The 18,160-nt window shown below is 37.0% G+C and overlaps 1 protein-coding gene across 2 annotated transcripts; it reads left to right on the top strand.

The window, feature by feature from the left end:
- The first annotated feature begins 2,970 nt into the window (after positions 1-2,970).
- LOC130988618 (UPF0496 protein 1-like) lies at positions 2,971-17,063 on the top strand. 2 transcript variants are annotated; one of them, XR_009090153.1, is made up of 3 exons: positions 2,971-4,299; positions 6,001-6,234; positions 16,607-17,063. XR_009090153.1 is itself a non-coding variant. In XM_057912507.1 (2 exons), the coding sequence occupies exons 1-2, from the start codon at positions 3,120-3,122 to the stop codon at positions 6,033-6,035; spliced, it is 1,215 nt and encodes a 404-aa protein (XP_057768490.1). In that variant the 5' UTR covers positions 2,971-3,119; the 3' UTR covers positions 6,036-6,392. The 2 variants fall into 2 exon arrangements, 1 of the variants encoding a protein (XP_057768490.1); XM_057912507.1 differs by lacking the exon at positions 16,607-17,063 and having other exon boundaries at positions 6,001-6,392.
- The last annotated feature ends 1,097 nt before the right edge of the window (positions 17,064-18,160 follow it).

Below are 18,160 nucleotides of genomic sequence, written 5' to 3'. Positions count from 1 at the left end.
AAGGTAATAAAAGTGACAAAGTAGGAGAGAGAATGTAATAATAATTACCTTATTTAAAATATGTCAAAATTCGTAGGACGACCCAGAAGGAAAACGTGTCAAGATTGGAACGGAGGGAGTATATGATATAAAATTGTAGTATAATATATTATGTATTATTGTATAATTATAAATATATTGTATGATATTATATAATATATATTATATAGCAGTATTAGTTATTTTTTTGGGGGAAAATAGCACCAAAATCTTCGTAGTTTCGCCAAATTCGCATTTTTCCCTTGACCTTCAAATGATAGTGATAAAATCCTTAACCGCTGCTCTAATTCTCGTTTTTCCCTTAGTGACGTTTTCCGGCGATTAATTAGATGACGTGTCACCAACGTGACACACTTATACTGAGTAGATTAATTAGAAGCTAAACAACTTCGTTTTGCATCTAACCTAATAGCATCAAAATCCCTGAAGTTTGGTGTGATTCTCGTTTTTTTCTTGACCTTAAAATGACGTTTTCTCGCCGTTTTGCTGAGCTTCTTGTTGAGGATGTTTGGTTTGATTGAGGGAACAAGGCTGTCGTCGGTTGTGTGCCGTCATCTGACTTAGAGGCAGAGTTGAGAGAGATGAGGGAGGCTGGGTCAGCGGCGGCGGTGCCGCTGCTGTCCAGCCAAGGGCGGATGGGAGTGGACTGAGAAGGAGATTCAGAGGGTGTTTCAGTTTGAGGGAGTACAGATGAAGGATGAGGCCAACGCTCCTCGCCGAAGTTACAGCGGTGGCGGCCTCGTGCTTGTGTGTCCGCGGCGGCCGGAGGAGAAGAGAGGAGATGGGGATCTTTAAAGAGAGGAGATAGAGGTTAGCGGGAGAGAGGCGGCCGGCGGTCGGAGGAGAAGAGAGGAGAGAGGGGTTAGCGGGAGAGAGGCGACCAGAGGAGAAGAGAGGAGAGGGGCAGATAATCTCTGAAGAACCCTAATTTCATTTAAAACGACGATGTTTAATGTTCTCACTTAAACACAATCAACGATTCGTCGGAAATTTAATCCTACGTGGATTTCCGACAGCCATGTCAGCATAAGTTTAGGGGCCGATCAATTTTATGGGAAAAATAAGAATCGGGATTAAGTTCAAGGATTTTATCACTACCATTTGAAGGTCAAGGGAAAAGTGCGAATTTAGTGAAACTGAAACTACAAGGATTTTGGTGCTATTCCCCCCCCCCCTTTTTTACAAAAAGTGATTGTTCAATTGGATATAGCAGTATTTGTTGTTGCTGTTGTTGTTGTTGTTATTATTATTATTATTATTATTATTATTATTATTATTATTATTATTATTATTATTATTATTATTATTATTATTATTATTATTATTATTATTATTATTATTATTGTTGTTGCTGTTGTTGTTGTTGTTGTTGTTATTGTTGTTGTTGTTGCATTAATTTTTACACATGGTCAATTGTAAGTTGCGGTGTCAAGAGTACGAAATCGAGGAAAGCTTAAAATTCGATTTACGTACACACAATGTCTTATTTTTATAATTATTTATTTAAAATATTAGTATTTAAGAAGAGCGCTCATCGTGCAACTAACTAGTGGGCGTACTAATAATAAATAAATACCTAAAACTAGGGATGTCAATCGGGCCAGCCCACCGGGTTTTCGGGCTAGCCCTATCGGGTTCCGGGTTAATCGGGTGCGGGCTAATCGGGTTGGAGATTTTTTCGGGTTGTAAATCTTCAACCCTAACCCTAAACTTTCGGGTTTCGGGCTAGCCCATCGGGCTAATCAGGTTAAAGGCGTAAAAATAAAATTATCATTTGTATTTTATTATTCCTAATGATCTAATGTATAATGTATAAAATATACATAAATATTAAAGATATAAATTATATAGCAAAGCATGAAATGCAAAAATATAAGATATTCAAGATTACATAAACAAAATTATAGTAAAATGAGATAGTATAATTTAACATGTATCAATGCACTAGAATCAATCTGGATTATTACTGAATAATTCGTGGATTTGCCATGCATGTCTCATTGACATAAAAAAAAAATTGGTATCACTTTAAAATGAGATACTAATAATTAATTTCTAACTAATGAAATACTCCCTCCGTCCCAATAAAAGTGGCCACATTTTTTTTTGGGTGTCCCATTAAAAGTGGCTACTTTCTAAAAATGGCAAAAATTTACTTTAATTAAGTCAACAATTACTCACTAATTTGGTCAACAATTGTAGGACACTTTCTAAAAATGTCAAAATTACTCACTAATTTGGTCAACAATTGTAGGTCACTTTCTAAAAATTACTCACTAATTTTGGTGGGTCACACTCAATTAAAACATAACAATTCCCTTCTTAATCTCCGTGCCCAAAAAAAGTGGCCACTTTTATTGGGACGGAGGGAGTACTAATAATCAATTTCTACAAAAAATCCGTAATTAATTTCACTTTTTTTAATGAGATTGCACACACACACACACACACACACACATATTCTAACTAATTAATTTCACTTTTTTTAATGAGGCTACATATATATATTTAAGCAAATACCATATATCTAAACATAGCAGAAGTTGTAATTGGATGTATCAATCACAATTCCGTCAGCCCACCGGGCCAGCCCATCGGATTTTTGGGCTAGCCCTATCGGATTCCGGGTTAGTCGGGTGCGGGCTAATCGGGCTAGAGGTTTTTTCGGGTTGCGATTTTTCAACCCTAACCCTCTAATTTTGTCGGGTTATTCGGATCGACCCACAGATTTCGGGCTGCATTGACATCCCTGCCTAAAACATTAGTTTAGTTTAAAGTATTTTTTGTGTGAAAGAAATCGATTTTATCTGTCAAACCAAATTTTTTGAGATAAGACGATGGTTTTGACAAAAACAAGAATCCCAACACTTTTGAAAGGATTCAATAAAAAGTTTGTAGTACAATAATACCAAAATACTTGAAAAACTGATATTTTTTCAACTATACACAAAATAGGATACCAATAAACTTTCTTCTCAAAAAAAAGTAGACAAATAAAGTTCATGTCACAGTCAACTCTTACAATCATTTCCGACATATTTATGGCATTAGATCACCAACAATAAGCCGCTAATTAAAAAATGGGCGCACAAATGAGCCGAACGTTCCGCCGCGCCGGCAGCCTCCGTCCGCCGGCGGCGGCTGAGCCACCTGCTGCAAATCATGACCTCAACTCCTCCAATTCTGCTTCCGCTGACTCCGACCTGAGCTCGTACGAAGCGGCGTGCCGCTCCGACCCCGACCTCCAAAACTTCGACTCGAAGCTCCAGATCCGCACAAGCCGCGCCATCAACTCCATCTCCGTGGGCCTCGACGCCCGCTCCCTCCCCCTCGACTCCCTCCGCGAAGTCACCGAATACCTCCTCGAGATGAACCAGGAGGTCGTCACAATCATCCTCCAAAACAAGCGCGACATTTGGAAAGACGACGAATTCTCCGATCTCGTCGACGACTACTTCGAGAACAGCCTCCTCACCTTGGATTTCTGCACCTCCCTCGATTCGTGCCTCAAACGCGCCGCGCGCATCGAATCGGTCGTCAACGTCGCCCTCCGCAAATTCGACGACGAGCGAGCAAATGCGGGGAGGAATTACTCGAGAACTCTGGCGGAATTGGGGAATTTCAGCGCCGCGGAGGAGCCGTTCACGCAGGAGTTCTTCAAGGTCTTCGCTCGCGTCTACGCGAAGCAGGCGTCGATGCTGGAGAGGCTGCAGGCGAAGAAGCAAAACCTAGACAGAAAATTGGGGAAATTGCAGGCGTGGAGGAAGGTCTCGAATGTGATATTCGTGGTGACATTCGCCGCCGTTCTTGTGTGCTCGGTGGTGGCGGCGGCGGTGAGCGCTCCGCCGGTGGTGACGGCGCTGGCGGCGGCGGCGGCCGTGCCGCTGGGGTCGATGGGGAGATGGCTGAACACGCTGTGGAAGAAGTGCGAGAGGGATCTGAGAGGGCAGAGGGCGATAATCAGCTCGATGGAGATTGGGACGTACATTGTGCTTCAGGATTTGGCAAACATAAAGGCGCTTGTAGAGAGGTTCCAAGTGAGGATGGAGGAGTTGTTGGCGAACGCGGATTTCGCGACGAGGGAGGAGGAGGCGGTGGTGGCGGCGGCGGAGGAGATCAGGAAGAAGTTGGATGAGTTTATGAAAACGGTTCGTGATTTGAGTGATCATGCCAATAAGTGCACTCAAGAAACAAGGATGGCGAGAACTTTGATATTGCGTAGGATTGTCAATCATCCCAACACCTCCAATGAGGAAACCGGTATGTTTTCATGATTTTCAGTTTCATTCATTCATATAGCTTATGTTTGCCTAATTATATGTATGCACATTCATGTAATTCTCTCGTGGAGCTTAATTAATTTAACATGTTGCTTAATTTGGGTAACATTGAAGATGAAGATTACGAAACAGAATTTATGCTCTTCAACTTTTGAATCATAGAGTTAACCAATATCCTTGTTTGCAATTGCTATTGTATTAATCACAATATGCAAGTGTAACATCTTCTTTCTGCTCAAATGTTTTCTAAAGTATACTCATTTTTAAGGAAGCCCAAACACTAGACCACTGTTTCCCGGTGTAAAAGAGAGAGGTCTCGAAATCAATAATCATGCTCTCTTTCTTCAACTAAGAAAAATAAAAATTTGTGTGTGTATGTTGCCTTAATAATAATAGAGTGATAAGAAATAGTATCAAATTTGAATCCACTATAATGCTGAGCCTTAAAAAAAGTTCTCGTAACAAAATCACAAGAAGACCAACGGGAGGCCAATTTTAGGCCCAAAACCAATGTCAAAGCCTTACATTATAGACATAAAGTTGATTAGTAGACCTAATCATGTATGTAATCGAATAGCGAACTTATTAAGACTAGGACTGTCTAAACTGAACCATAATCGAAATACGAGTAAGAGAAAAATTTTGTCCGGGTAAGAGAAAATATTTTCTTGAACAGCTTATTTTCATTTATTTTCTCTTTAATACTCCCTCCGTTCCGGCCAAGACGCTACATTTGCTTTTCGGCACGGGATTTAAGGAGTTGTAGATTAATGTTTTAAGTGTGTAATAATAAAGTGATAAAGTAGGAGAGAGAAAGTAATAAAATGATAGAGTAAGAAAGAGATGGTAATAAAGTGATAAAGTAGGAGAGAGAATGTAATAAAGAAATACTTAATTAGTGTTAATTAAGTGTTTAAAATTCCTTATTTTTGCCAAATATAGAAATGTAGCATCTTCGTTAGGACGACCCAAAAAGGAATATGTAGCATCTTGGGCGGGACGGAGGGAGTATTAGATAATACTTCATCCGTCCCTAAATAACTTCCTATCTTTTTTTTTTTGAATGCTCCTCCAAATATCTTCCTATCCATTTTGGAACACTAATACTCCATGTATTCTCATTTTTCATATTTTCATCACTCTCAATACTGATTATAACATATTTTTTCATCATTTTCAATATTAATTATAACATTTTTTTCACAATTTTTAATACATTCAACAACTATGTCTTAGAACCCGTGTCCCTTCTTTCTAGGAAGATATTTGGAGACGAATTGAATATTATCTTTAGGTAGTGGTGTGAAATATTTTCCAACATTTTCTTATCTTTTCATCTTTAGCAAACATATGATAAAAAATGAGAAAAAGATAATATTTTCTCATCTTTCCTTATTCATCATTTTCCAATGAAAATTTTACAATCAAAGTAAACGCATCGTTATTGGTTCAACATTGATTATTATTTAAAAAAAACGGTTATCGATTAACCAAATTTCTAATACAATTTTATATTATATTGTATATTATATAAGTATTTGTAAAATATCTATTTTTAATAAAATATAATTAAGTATAAAATTATTAAAATAAATAAACAATTCAAATTTTAATTTACCTAAAATATAAAGATTCTAAACCCTAAATTCCTAAATTGAATTCGTGCTACTCACACACACAGGAATCCCCACCTCCCATTTGAACGGCGGCCTTTAAGCCCCGCGCAGCCCCATCTCCGATGTCGCACCCCACCGCCCTAGCTCTAGTCGACGAGAGAAAGCAAAAAGTTTGTCATCACTGCAACAGCTCATCAGCAAGCTCGGAGCAACTCCAGCCATCGCGGATGCGGACCCTGCACCACCGTCTCCGTCCCACAACAGCACCTCCAATAGCTCAACAAACAATGTCACAGTAGGTAACTTCTTGAGTTCAACTATTTAATTTTTAATCATGTTTCTTTGATTTTATGAGGTTTTTTTAATAAGGAGCAAATCACTAAGGGCGAGTTTACTTTGGATGATTGATAAAATGTATGATTGGGTATTTTTATCCTCAAAAGTAGGATTTCTCTAATCTCACCCTTTCAATAAGATAAGAATAAAACAAAATTGACAAAAAATTAACTTTACTATGTTTTAGGGGTGAGCAAAAAATCCGAAACCGAATAACCGAACCGATCCAAACCGAAATTTTAAAATATGGTTCGGTTTTTTCGGTTTTTCGGTTCGGTTCGGTTTTTTTTTTCATAAAATTTCGGTTTTTCGGTTCGGTTCGGTTCGAATTTTTAAAAACCGAACAAAACCGAAAAACCGAATTATATTTATAATATATATATAAATATATATAAATATATATATATAATATTTTAATTATAATTTTATAATATCTAACTTTTAATATTTTAATTTTATAGTTTTTTTTTGGAATTTTCGGTTTTTTTTTCGAAAATTTCGGTTTTTTCGGTTTTTTTTGAAAATTTCGGTTTTCTTCGGATTAATTCGGTTTTTCGGTTCGATTCGGTTTTAATTATAAAAATTTCGGTTAATTCGGTTCGGTTTGTTCGGTTAATTCGGTTCGGTTCGGTTTTTTTTTTTAAACCGAACTAAAATATGGTTTGGTTTGGTTTTAGCAAAAACCGAACCATATAACCGAATGCTCACCCCTACTATGTTTATTTATAAAGACTAATCTTTCAAAGTAAATGCCTCTAAAACCATAATCTATAGATAAATGCTAAAAAAGTTTTCTAATAAGGAGCAAAACAACACACACATTAATTAAGTAAGGCTGTATAAAAAAAGAATTAGAGAAAAAACCTAAAAGAAAACCCTTGAAAGCACAAAAGGAAGCTGACTAAGGACCGAACCTCGTTAAAACTCCTATAGAGAAAACCCGCAAGGGAAAACCTCTCTAGATAAATGCTAAAAAAGTTTACTAGTAAAGAGCAAAACAACAAAACACGTAAATTGTAAATAAAAGCAAAAAAGTTTTTTTTTCGTTACTGGTATAACCCAGTCTGAAACGAAATAACTGTATCAGTTATTGGATAACTGAATTTCAATTCGATACGGGTTCACTTATTAAAATTAGGCAAATTATGGATTCGTCTAATCCAAAATTTTAGTTAGAGTAACTAAACCGATCGATAGATCTACCACTACAAGAAAATGCGGCTGTAACGATCGCAAATTCGGTCGTTAAAATCCAAAAATCGGTAGTTAAATTTAACGACCGATTTTTTATTTTTAACGACCGAATTTCCGGTCGTTAAAAAGATAACAAAAAAAATTATTTATTAATATTTTTCATGGGTTAATTGCATCAAAATACCTGACCTTTTCCCAAAATTTGGTTTTTTGACAAACTTTTTAATTGTAGCAAAAATTTTAGCCACGTTTCAATTTATTGCAATGTCCGTCCCGCGTATATTTTCGGCCAAATCCATGCTGAGTTGGACCTCCGTAAAGCTTAGGTGACATGTCGTGCCGGGTAATGAAACATTGTCGTCTCAAATCCATTGCAATAAATTGAAATGTAGCTAAAATAAATTGGCCGGAAATGAATGGATTTGGCCGGAAATATACGCGGGACGGACATTGCAATAAATTGAAACGTAGCTAAAAATTTTGCTACAATTAAAAAGTTTGTCAAAAAACTAAATTTTGGAAAAATGTCAGGTATTTTGATGCAATTAACCCTTTTTTTTATTAACAACCGAATTATTTATTTTTAACGATCGATTCGATCGTTAAAAATAAATAAAAATAATACTCCCTCCGTCCCTGAAATAAGTTCCTCTTTTTCCATTTTGGGACGTCCCCCAAATAAGTTCCTCTTTCTTTTTTTCTATTTTTGGACAACTACCCCACCACTAATAATACTTTATTTATTCTTACTTTTTACTTTTTCACCACTCTCAATACTAATTATAACACTTTTTCACCTTTTCACCACTCCCAATACTAAGTATAATATATTTTTCTCCACTATCAATACACTTTACCATTTACCTTAAAACTCGTGCCGTCCCCAAAGAGGAACTTATTTTGGGGACGGAGGGAGTAATTTTCTTTTTCGAAAAAATATACTCCATCCGTCTCACAGAATCATGAACAAAGAGAAATGCACGGGTTTTAAGAAATGTTAGTTGATAGTTAAAGTAAGTGGAAAATGGGTTCCACTTTAAAAGGTGTTGTGAGGGTAATGAATTAATTAAGGAAAAATAGTGGTGGGTCATGATGTACTAAAATGGAAAGAATCATGTTTTTGTGAGACACCCCAAAATGGAAAAACGTTCATGTTTTTGTAAGACAGATGGAGTATATTTTTTTAATCTCTGTATCCCACAAATATTTTAGTATTTCTAATATATTTTGACCTTAATTGCATTTCCAGTGGGTCACCCATCTTAGTTGTGCTTTAAGTCAAGCACGTTTAACCTTGAAATTCCTTTCGAGTGGTCACCGGTACAGAACGCTCGTACTATTGATATATTTAGTACCTATTAATAAATTTAAACTCTATTTCAATATACAATATCATTATCATTCATAACCTTATAATATGTCGAGATGATATCTAAGACATGTGGTGCCGGCGAGAGATGATATCTAAGACCTGTTGTGCCGGCGAAAGATTAACGGTAATATACAATCGAAATTAAAATAATAATAAAATAATATTATTGTAATTTTTTTAAAAAAAATGAGTATGAAAAATAACAATCAAATAATAATCGTAATATACAATATTATCGTAATAACTTATTAGATTTGTTAATTTATTATAATTCAATATACAATATCATTCATTTATTAAATAAAATAAATAATTATTTTAAAATAATAAAATATTTGAAAATAAATAAAATATATGACATCAAATAATTTATTATTTTAAAATAATTAAATTATTAAAAATAATTAAATATATATATATAAGGGTTAATTACGCCAAAAACCATGAACTTTGGGCCGATTTCCAAACTTTCCATGAACTTTTTTTTTAATAAAAAATTCCCTGAATTTAAGGACTTGAACAATTTTTCTATGCTTTTTAGAAATCCCCGAATTCAAAGTTGACATGGCACATTTTAAGTTATCGAAAAAATGACGTGGAATTGCCGGACGATTAATAAAACGACGTAATTTACGTGTGATAAAACGATGTCGTTTTGTCATGTGTGTTCTCTCTCTCTCTCTCTCTCCTGGAATTGTCGCCGCCGCCGCAAATCAGAGCTACTGCTGCTTGAAGATGAGGCGCAACTATTGCCGCTGCCTACCGCGAATCGGAGCAGGGGATGAGCCAGAGTTAACCTATTAATTGCTCCGATTTCCTTCGTTTCCTTTGCGACTAAGACGTCTGCTAAAATTGGGGGCAGTGGCGGTGGTTCACCAAGCCCAAAGCCAACGGCCCCTTCACACCTCTTTTCCTTCTCGCCGGCCCCTTCACGCCCTCGTCTCTAACCACCGACGACATCTGCATAGGAATTCAATGGAATCAACAGACGTTTGGTGGCGGAGGCGGTGGTGAGGGAGGCAACGGATCTGCAGGGTTGGTTGGGGGAATAGGAAAACAGCGAATCTTGTGTGGTGGTGGGGGAAGGCAGCGTAGGGGGCGGCGGATCTGGTGTGGTGGTGGGGAAAAGCAGCGGAGAGGGCGGCAGATCTGGTCTGGTAATGCTCCTTCTCGTAAAAACATTTGCAGAGTGTTTTGCCATCGGAGGAGTGAACCGGGCTATTTGAGGATACAGTTGACGCCGTTCTCGGATCCTCCTGGCTCTGGCGGAATTTTTGTTCTGGTACAGCTTCTTCAAGCACCTCGGCGCCTTAGGCGGTGGATCTGCAGGGTGGGTGGGGGCGACTGGCTTTACTCCTCCGATTGGTGGGTAAACTGGGCGACGGATCTGGTGCGGCGGTGGGTGGAAAGAGGTGAAATTAGGGTTTGGCGGGTGGGGGAAAGGGGTTTTTTTTTGTTCTTTTTTTTCCATGTGTCAATTTTCAGTCATAATAGGGGCCATGTCGGTGCCATGTCAACTCGTAATTGCCATGTCAGCTCGGAGCTTCACCGGAGCAAAAAAGCATGGGAAAATTGTTCAATCCCTTAAATTCAGGGAATTTTTGATAAAAAAAAAGTTCATGGCAAATTTGAAAATTGGCTCAAAGTTCATGATTTTTGGCGTAATTAAAAAAAATTAAAAATTGAAAAAATAATATTAATGATCGATTTTTCGATCGATAATAAATAAAATAAATAAAAAATTTTAATAATAAAAATTAAAAAAAAAATTAACGACCGAACAATTAGGTCGTTAAAAAAATTTAATTTTTTTATTAAAAAATTATAAAAAATATTAACGATCGAAAAATCGATCGTTAAAAAATAAATAAAATACAAAAATATATAAAAAAATATTTAACGATTGAAAATTCGGTCGTTAAAAAAATATTAAAATATTAAAAAAATAATTAACGAACGAATTTTCGGTCGTTAAGGCCGCAAAATTAACGACCGAAAAATTTCGGTCGTCAGAAGCGTGTTTTCTTGTAGTGTACTGCCTAAGACCATTTTCAATTATTTACACTAACCTCAAACCCATTTTATCGTATATGTCACTTCTACTCTCAACCGAAAGAGAATATTCTTTTAAATATTATCTTTTCACTTACTTTTTATACTTCTTCAATAATAGCTATATATTTCTTCAAATTATACAATCACGTTTTACTAATTTAATTTTAAAATAAATTTTATACTAAATTATTAATAAATAAATAAATATTAAAATTATACCTATCTATAAATATGACAAGGGAAACAAGAGTCGGGGGAGATAACTATTACTCTCTGCACTCTCTTTCTCTCTATATTAAAGTTATACCTATCTATAAATATAGATAGTTATACCTATCTATAAATATTACTCTCTCTGCATTATCTCTACTACTCTTCTTTCTTCTTTCATTTATCATCTTCACTACAAAAATAGCTGCTTCCGGTTCCGGCTCTGGTCGTATTGGTGGCAAGGGAAAAATACCTGGTGACTACACTGCTACCATTGGAAATAAACCCTGCACCCCTCGTCGTCAACGTGGGGTTGTTATTCGAGATCTCGATGAAACAACCTATATTGGTAGTGAGGATCCTACTTCTCAATTCCAAAGGGTGCCCAATCGCCGTGAACGTAAAGAAATAGAGGAGGCACAAATCTGTGCCGATGCGGAAATGGCGGAGTGCCTTGCTCAACAACAATCCGATGACGAAATTCCATCCACATACCAAACTGAACAAGCCGATGCCGATGCCATCGATTTGGAGGACGAGATGGGACCGCTCCGACCTAGACGATCAACAACGAGCAAGAAGGAACGAGCTACGCGGTCCAACGTCTTCACGGTGTACTTCAAAAAAGTATAAGTGAAAGACCCCGAAACCAACGAAACTGTCACGAAGGCTGTGTGCAACCTTTGTGGCAAAACTTATGTTTTCAACGCGGGGAATGGTTATAGCACCTACAACAAGCATATAAAAAAAGTGCATCCTCCCACCAAAGGCAAAGGTTAACAAATGCAACTCACCTCTACCCTCGGCGAGTAAGGTACGCCCGAAATCTCTCTTTATAAGTTTAACGATATTGTTGTTAGGGAAGTTATGGCTAGATTTGTTAGTACCGAATCTCTTGCTTTTCGATTTGCCGATAGCATGAATTTTGAAATGTCATGAAATTAGCATATAATCCATTAGCTAAAAGAATCCCACGTACAACTATGACTGGAACTATAGTTAAATTAGCTAGAAGATATAAAATACAATTGCGTAATATTTTGACTACTTTACCACATAGAGTTTTTGTGTGCTTCGATATTTGGACATGTGCATTTCAACATAATTCTTACATGGGTATGACTGTTCATTGGGTTGATTTGCAATGGAATTTGAATAAACGTGTTATTGTTTTCAAAAAATCTAACTGTGCTCATACCACCGAAAATATTGCTCTTATTATCTTGAAAATTTTGCAACAATTCAAGATTATTGAAAAAATATTTTCAATTGGTTTTAACAATGCAAGCGCCAATACCGCTAGTGTGCCTTCTTTAATTTGTGCATGTAATCCTTCGCTACAAGGTAAGTATTGTCATGCTCGTTGCATTGCTCATATCTTAAATTTGTGTGTTCAAAATGGCCTTAAGGCTTTGGATAAATCAATAAAACCAATTAGGCAAGCTGTTGAAATGTTACGTGATAAGCAAAAATTACATAGGTTATGGCTAAAATTTTGCAAAGCTCAAACTGGACGTAGCAAGTGCTTTAACATAGACGTGTGCACTAGGTAGAATTCAACATATGAAATGTTGAATTCAACATACGAATTTAAGGATTTATTAGTAAATTTTTTTACAAGTGAAGTGAGCTCTATGATTTTATTACCATCTTATTGGGATGATTGTTATGATCTTGTGCAATTACTTAAAGTTTTTGAGGCCGCTACTAAAGATTTATCGGGTGTCTATTATCCTACTTGCTCACGTGTTCTTGTTCATTGTACAATGATTATGGCTCAATTAAGTCTTTGTAGTAGTAAACAAAAGTTACAAAGATCCGTTACTTTTCTGGTTTTGAAATGGTTAAAAAATTTTAAATATATTCCTAACGTTTTTTTAATTGCAAAATGTTTAGACCCGTCTTTCAAATACGAAGGTGTTTGTGACCTTTTAGAAATTTATTATTTTTTCAAGATATAACCTATAACGAGGGTGTTACTTATGAAGCTTTGGATATGTCAAACTTTATGAATATCAAAAGTAGTCTTTATTGTGATTTACAAATGCTATTTCATGATTTTACTTCACAATATGGTGCAAATATTTTTGGAAATAAACTGTTAGGGGTACCGAATCTTCCTCTTATGGATTTGACACTAGTACTCAAGCGGGTCAAATGCTTTAAAAAAATTTCACCAACAAAGGTCATAGTAGTAGTCAAACATAATTTTCCGAATTAGAAGAATACCTTAGGGAGCCAAGGGCAGGGGGATTGCTTAATGCAGGGCCAAATGACGTGAACGTGTTGAATTGGTGGTCAATTAAGCAAGGTCAATACCCCATCCTTGCAATCATGACGAAAGAGATCTTTTCCGTCCCAGCATCAACTGTGGCGGTCGAGCAAGCTTTTAGCGAAACAGGATATATAAAAAAAATTGAATCACGGTTGAAATCGAAACTGGAACTGCCGGTTCACGGTTCGGAACCGGAACCGTCAAGGTTGAGTCTCGGTTTGGTTTCGGTCCCCGTCTTCGGAACCATGGTTCCAAGGTTCACGGTTCGGTTCCTGGTTCGAACTGAACCGTAATCGTCGGTTCCACGGTTCCGAAGACGGGGACCGGAACCGAACCGAGACTCAACCTTGACGGTTCCGATTCTGAACCGTGAACCGGCAGTTCCGGCTTCGGTTCCAATCGTGATTCAATTTTTTTTATGTATCCCGTTTCGCTAAAAGCTTGCTCGACCGCTACAGTTGATGCTGGGATGAAAAAAATCTCTTTCGTCATGATTGCAAGGATGGGGTATTGGCCTTGCTTAATTGACCACCAATTCAACACGTCCACGTCATTTGGCCCTGCATTAAGCAATTCCCCTGCCTTTGCCTACCTAAGGTATTCTTCTAATTTGAAAAATTGTGTTTGACTACTACTATGACCTTTGTTGGCGAATTTTTTTTGAAGCATTTGACCCGCTTGAGTACTAGTGTCAAATCCATAAGAGAAAGATACGGTACTGCTAACAATTTGTTTTCGAAAAATATTTGCACCATATTTTGAAGTAAAATCTTGAAAAAGCATTTGTAAATCACAATAAAGACTACTTTTGATATTCATAAAGTTTGGCATATCCAAAGCTTCATAAATAACACCCTCGTTATAGGTTATATCTTGAAAAATTTGATAATAAATTTCCAAAAGGCCACAAACACCTTCGTATTTGAAAGACGGGTTTAAACATTTGCAATTAAAAAAACGTTAGGAATATATTTAAAATATTTTAACCATTTCAAAACCAGAAAAGTAACGGATCTTTGTAACTTTTGTTTACTACTACAAAGACTTAATTGAGCCATAATCATTGTACAATGAACAAGAACACGTGAGCAAATAGGATAATAGACACCCGATAATCTTTAGCAGCGGCCTCAAAAACTTTAAGTAATTGCACAAGATCATAACAATCATCCCAATAAGATGGCAATAAAATCATAGAAACTCACTTCACTTATAAAAAAATTTACTAACAAATCCTTAAATTCGTATGTTGAATTCAACATTTCATATGTTGAATTCCACCTAGTGCACACGTCTATGTTAAAGCACTTGCTACGTCCAACTTGAGCCTTACAAAATTTTAGCCATAACCTATGTAATTTTTGTTTATTACGTAACATTTCAACAGCTTGCCTAATTGGTTTTATTGATTTATCCAATGCCTTAAGGCCATCTTGAACACACAAATTTAAGATATGAGCAATGCAACGAGTATGAACACATTGTAGCGAATGATTACATGCACAAATTAAAGAAGGCACACTAGCGGTATTGGCGCTTGCATTGTCAAAACCAATTAAAAATATTTTTTCAGTAATCTTGAATTGTTGCAAAATTTTCAAGATAATAAGAGCAATATTTTCGATGGTATGAGCACAGTTGAATTTTTTGAAAGCAATAACACGTTTGTTCAAATTCCATTGCAAATCGACCCAATGAACAGTCATACCCATGTAAGAATTATGTTGAAATGCACATGTCCAAATATCGGAGCACACAAAAACTCTATGTGGTAAAGTAGTCAAAATATTACGCAATTGTATTTTATATCTTCTAGCTAATTTAACTATGGTTCTAGTCATAGTTGTACGTGAGATTCTTTTAGCTAAGGGATTATATGTTAATTTCATGGCATTTTCAAAATTCATGCTATCACAAAATCTAAAAGCAAGAGATTCGGTACTAACAAATCTAGCCATAACTTCCCTAGCAATAATATCGTTAAACTTATAAAGTGAGATTTCGGGCGTACCTTGCTCGCCGAGGGTAGAGGTGAGTTGCGTTTGTTTACCTTTACCTTTGGTGGGAGGATAAACATTTTTGATATGCTTGTTGTAGGTGCCATAACCATTCCCCGCGTTGAAAACATAAGTTTTGCTACAAATATTGCACACGGCTTTCGTGACGGTTTCACTGGTTTTGGGGTCTTTCACTTGTATTTTTTTTAAGTACACCGTGAAGACGTTGGACCGCGTAGCTCGTTCCTTCTTGCTCGTTGTCGATCGTCTAGGCCGGAGCGGTCCCATCTCGTCCTCCAAATTGATGGCATCGGCATTGGCTTGTTCAGTTTGGTATGTGGATGGAATTTCGTCATCGGATTGTTGTTGAGCAAGGCGCTCTGCCATTTCAGCATCGGCACGGATTTGTGTCTCCTCTATTTCTTCACGTTCACGGCGATTAGGCACCCTTTGGAACTGAGAAGTAGGATCATCACTCCTAATATAGGTTGTTTCGTCGAGATCTCGAATAACAACCCCACATTGACGACGAGGGGCGCAGGGTTAATTTTCAATGGTAGCGTCACCAGATATTTTTCCCTTGCCACCACTACGACAAGAGCCGGAACCGAAAGTAGTCATTTTTGTAGTGATGATGATAAATGAAAGAAGGAAAAAGAGTAGTAGAGAGAATGCAGAGAGAGTATTTGTAGAGAGAAAGAGAATGCAGAGAGTAATATAGAGAGAGTTTTTGTAGAGAGAATTGCAGAGAAAGATATGAAAATTGGTGTGAGGAAAAATGAAGGGAATTAAGGGTGTATTTATAGGAAGAATTTGAGGTGAATTTTGGTTTTAAATTTGAAATTCAAATTCACATATGCAATCTTGCAGACGCTCCCTTAGCCCCTACAATCAATTTGGTCAAATAAAGGCATTAAAAGGCCTGCCAAAGCCTGCAAATGGCATGCAAACAATAAAGCACGCAAAATGAGGCAATTTGTGGTGTAGACGGTTCTACGGTTCTAGGTCACGGTTCTACGGTTCCGCGCGATTCACGGTTCCACGGTTTCGGTTCCGGTTCCGGTTCGGAATCAGGAACCAGCGGTTCTCAAAAATGGAATCGTAATCGAACCGTTTTGAGCCGGTTTCGGTTCTGGTGCCAGAACCGTGCGGTTCGGTCCGGTTCACGGTTTCGGTTCATGGCATAAGCAACCCAGTAGCCTAAATTTACCCTGACTCCATCATTCATGCAGCGCAGGAAAAACAAATCTTGGCCACTCAACTTAGAGAAAGTAGTGGACCGCCCTATCAGGTTATAACACAAAAACAGATGACAAATACGCAACACTGGATCAACAATGTCGGACACAACAGGCCGGGAAGTATCAAAAGGCTTGAGTCAATTCTTTTCGGCACGGTAATTAAGAAAATTTATAATGTACAAAAAATTTATAATGTACAAAAAATAATACTCCCTGCGTCCCGTGAATCTTGAGTCAATTCTTTTCGGCACGAGAATTAAGAAAATAGTATTTAGTGTGTTAAGTGTGGTAGGTGAAAAAGTGAATAAAGGAGAATCTTTTTGCTATATAAGGAAATGACTCAAGATTCGTGAGACGGCCAAAAAAGGAAAGTGACTCAAGATTCGTGGGATGGAAGGAGTAATAAATAAACATATTATTTTAAATATATTTTCGTAATGGATACAAATCTAAAATTTAAAATTGATACGAATCTAAAATATCTTCCTTGTGTTCTTTTTTTAAATTTAAAATTGCTCGTACAAACATTTTTCTATTTTCTAGAAGTAATTTCTTTAAAGATGATTGACACATATCTATATTTATGCAGCGGTGATTTTTTTAGGGTGTATTCACTTTGATGGAAAATGAGAGAAAAAATATATTTTCATCAATTTTCTACCATTTTTAAATATATGAAAAATTTTCTCTGGGAAATATTTTCTTCAGTAACTCATTTTCTCTACAATATTGGATAATATTATTCTAAGGTATGTGTGAAAATATTTTTCGATATTTTCTCATCATTTCATTTTTTATCCATCATTTTTCAATGAAAAATTTATAATTAAAGTAAATGCAAATGCATTCTTAGAGAAAAGTAGGGAAACATATACTCAGTGGGTTTTTCTTTTTCTCCAACGCTCTAGGGTTTCTCTAGGGTTTTCGGCTCCAAAGGTGAATTTCTTCCCGGTTCAACGGGGTAGGTTGAGACTTCTCGTGCTGTTTGTGATCATGGATCAAGATGAGATTCGACGACTTGTGGATAAACTGAAGTTGGAGGAGGAGGCGGACGCGAGTATGGTGAATCTGTCACAAAATTTGTCAGAACGTTTACGGCAAAATACAAAGCTTTGTTTGGTGGGGAAGATATTTGCGGGGCATCAAATTAGTTGGGAGTTGCTGGCGAATCATTTACCAAGCATTCTCCAGGCGCAACAACGTGTGGATATTGAGATAGTGGGGGCGAATATATTCGTTGCTCTATTTGCCTCTGCGTTGGACAAGAAGCATGCGCTACTTGGAGGACCATGGAATCTGTTTCAGGATTTAATGTTGTTTAAGGAGTTGGAGGGTTTTCAGAATCCGGCAGATGTCCGTTTTGTTGAGTTTACGGGATGGGTGCAATGTCATAATCTGCCTATCGCGTGTATGCACCCGGATGTGGTCCGCCGGACAGGTGAACAGATTGGGATTGTTGAAGAGATCGATATGGGAGTGGGGGGCTTGTGCATGGGTCGTTTCGCACGTGTCCGCGTGCGATGGCGGATGGATAATCCTCTTAAA

This window comes from Salvia miltiorrhiza, chromosome 6, assembly GCF_028751815.1.
Source record: "Salvia miltiorrhiza cultivar Shanhuang (shh) chromosome 6, IMPLAD_Smil_shh, whole genome shotgun sequence".
In the NCBI taxonomy this organism is placed as follows: Eukaryota; Viridiplantae; Streptophyta; class Magnoliopsida; order Lamiales; family Lamiaceae; genus Salvia; species Salvia miltiorrhiza.
The sequence above is the reverse complement of the archived record's forward strand: the minus strand, read 5'-3'. Positions and strand labels throughout refer to the sequence as shown.

What these genes read in the sequence shown, in the direction of transcription:
- LOC130988618 (XM_057912507.1), top strand. Translation starts at nt 3,120, where the DNA reads ATGGGCGCACAAATGAGCCGAACGTTCCGCCGCGCCGGCAGCCTCCGT. An exon ending in CACCTCCAATGAGGAAACCG is followed by an intron (nt 4,300 to 6,000) that starts GTATGTTTTCAT and finishes TCACACACACAG; the next exon opens with GAATCCCCACCTCCCATTTG.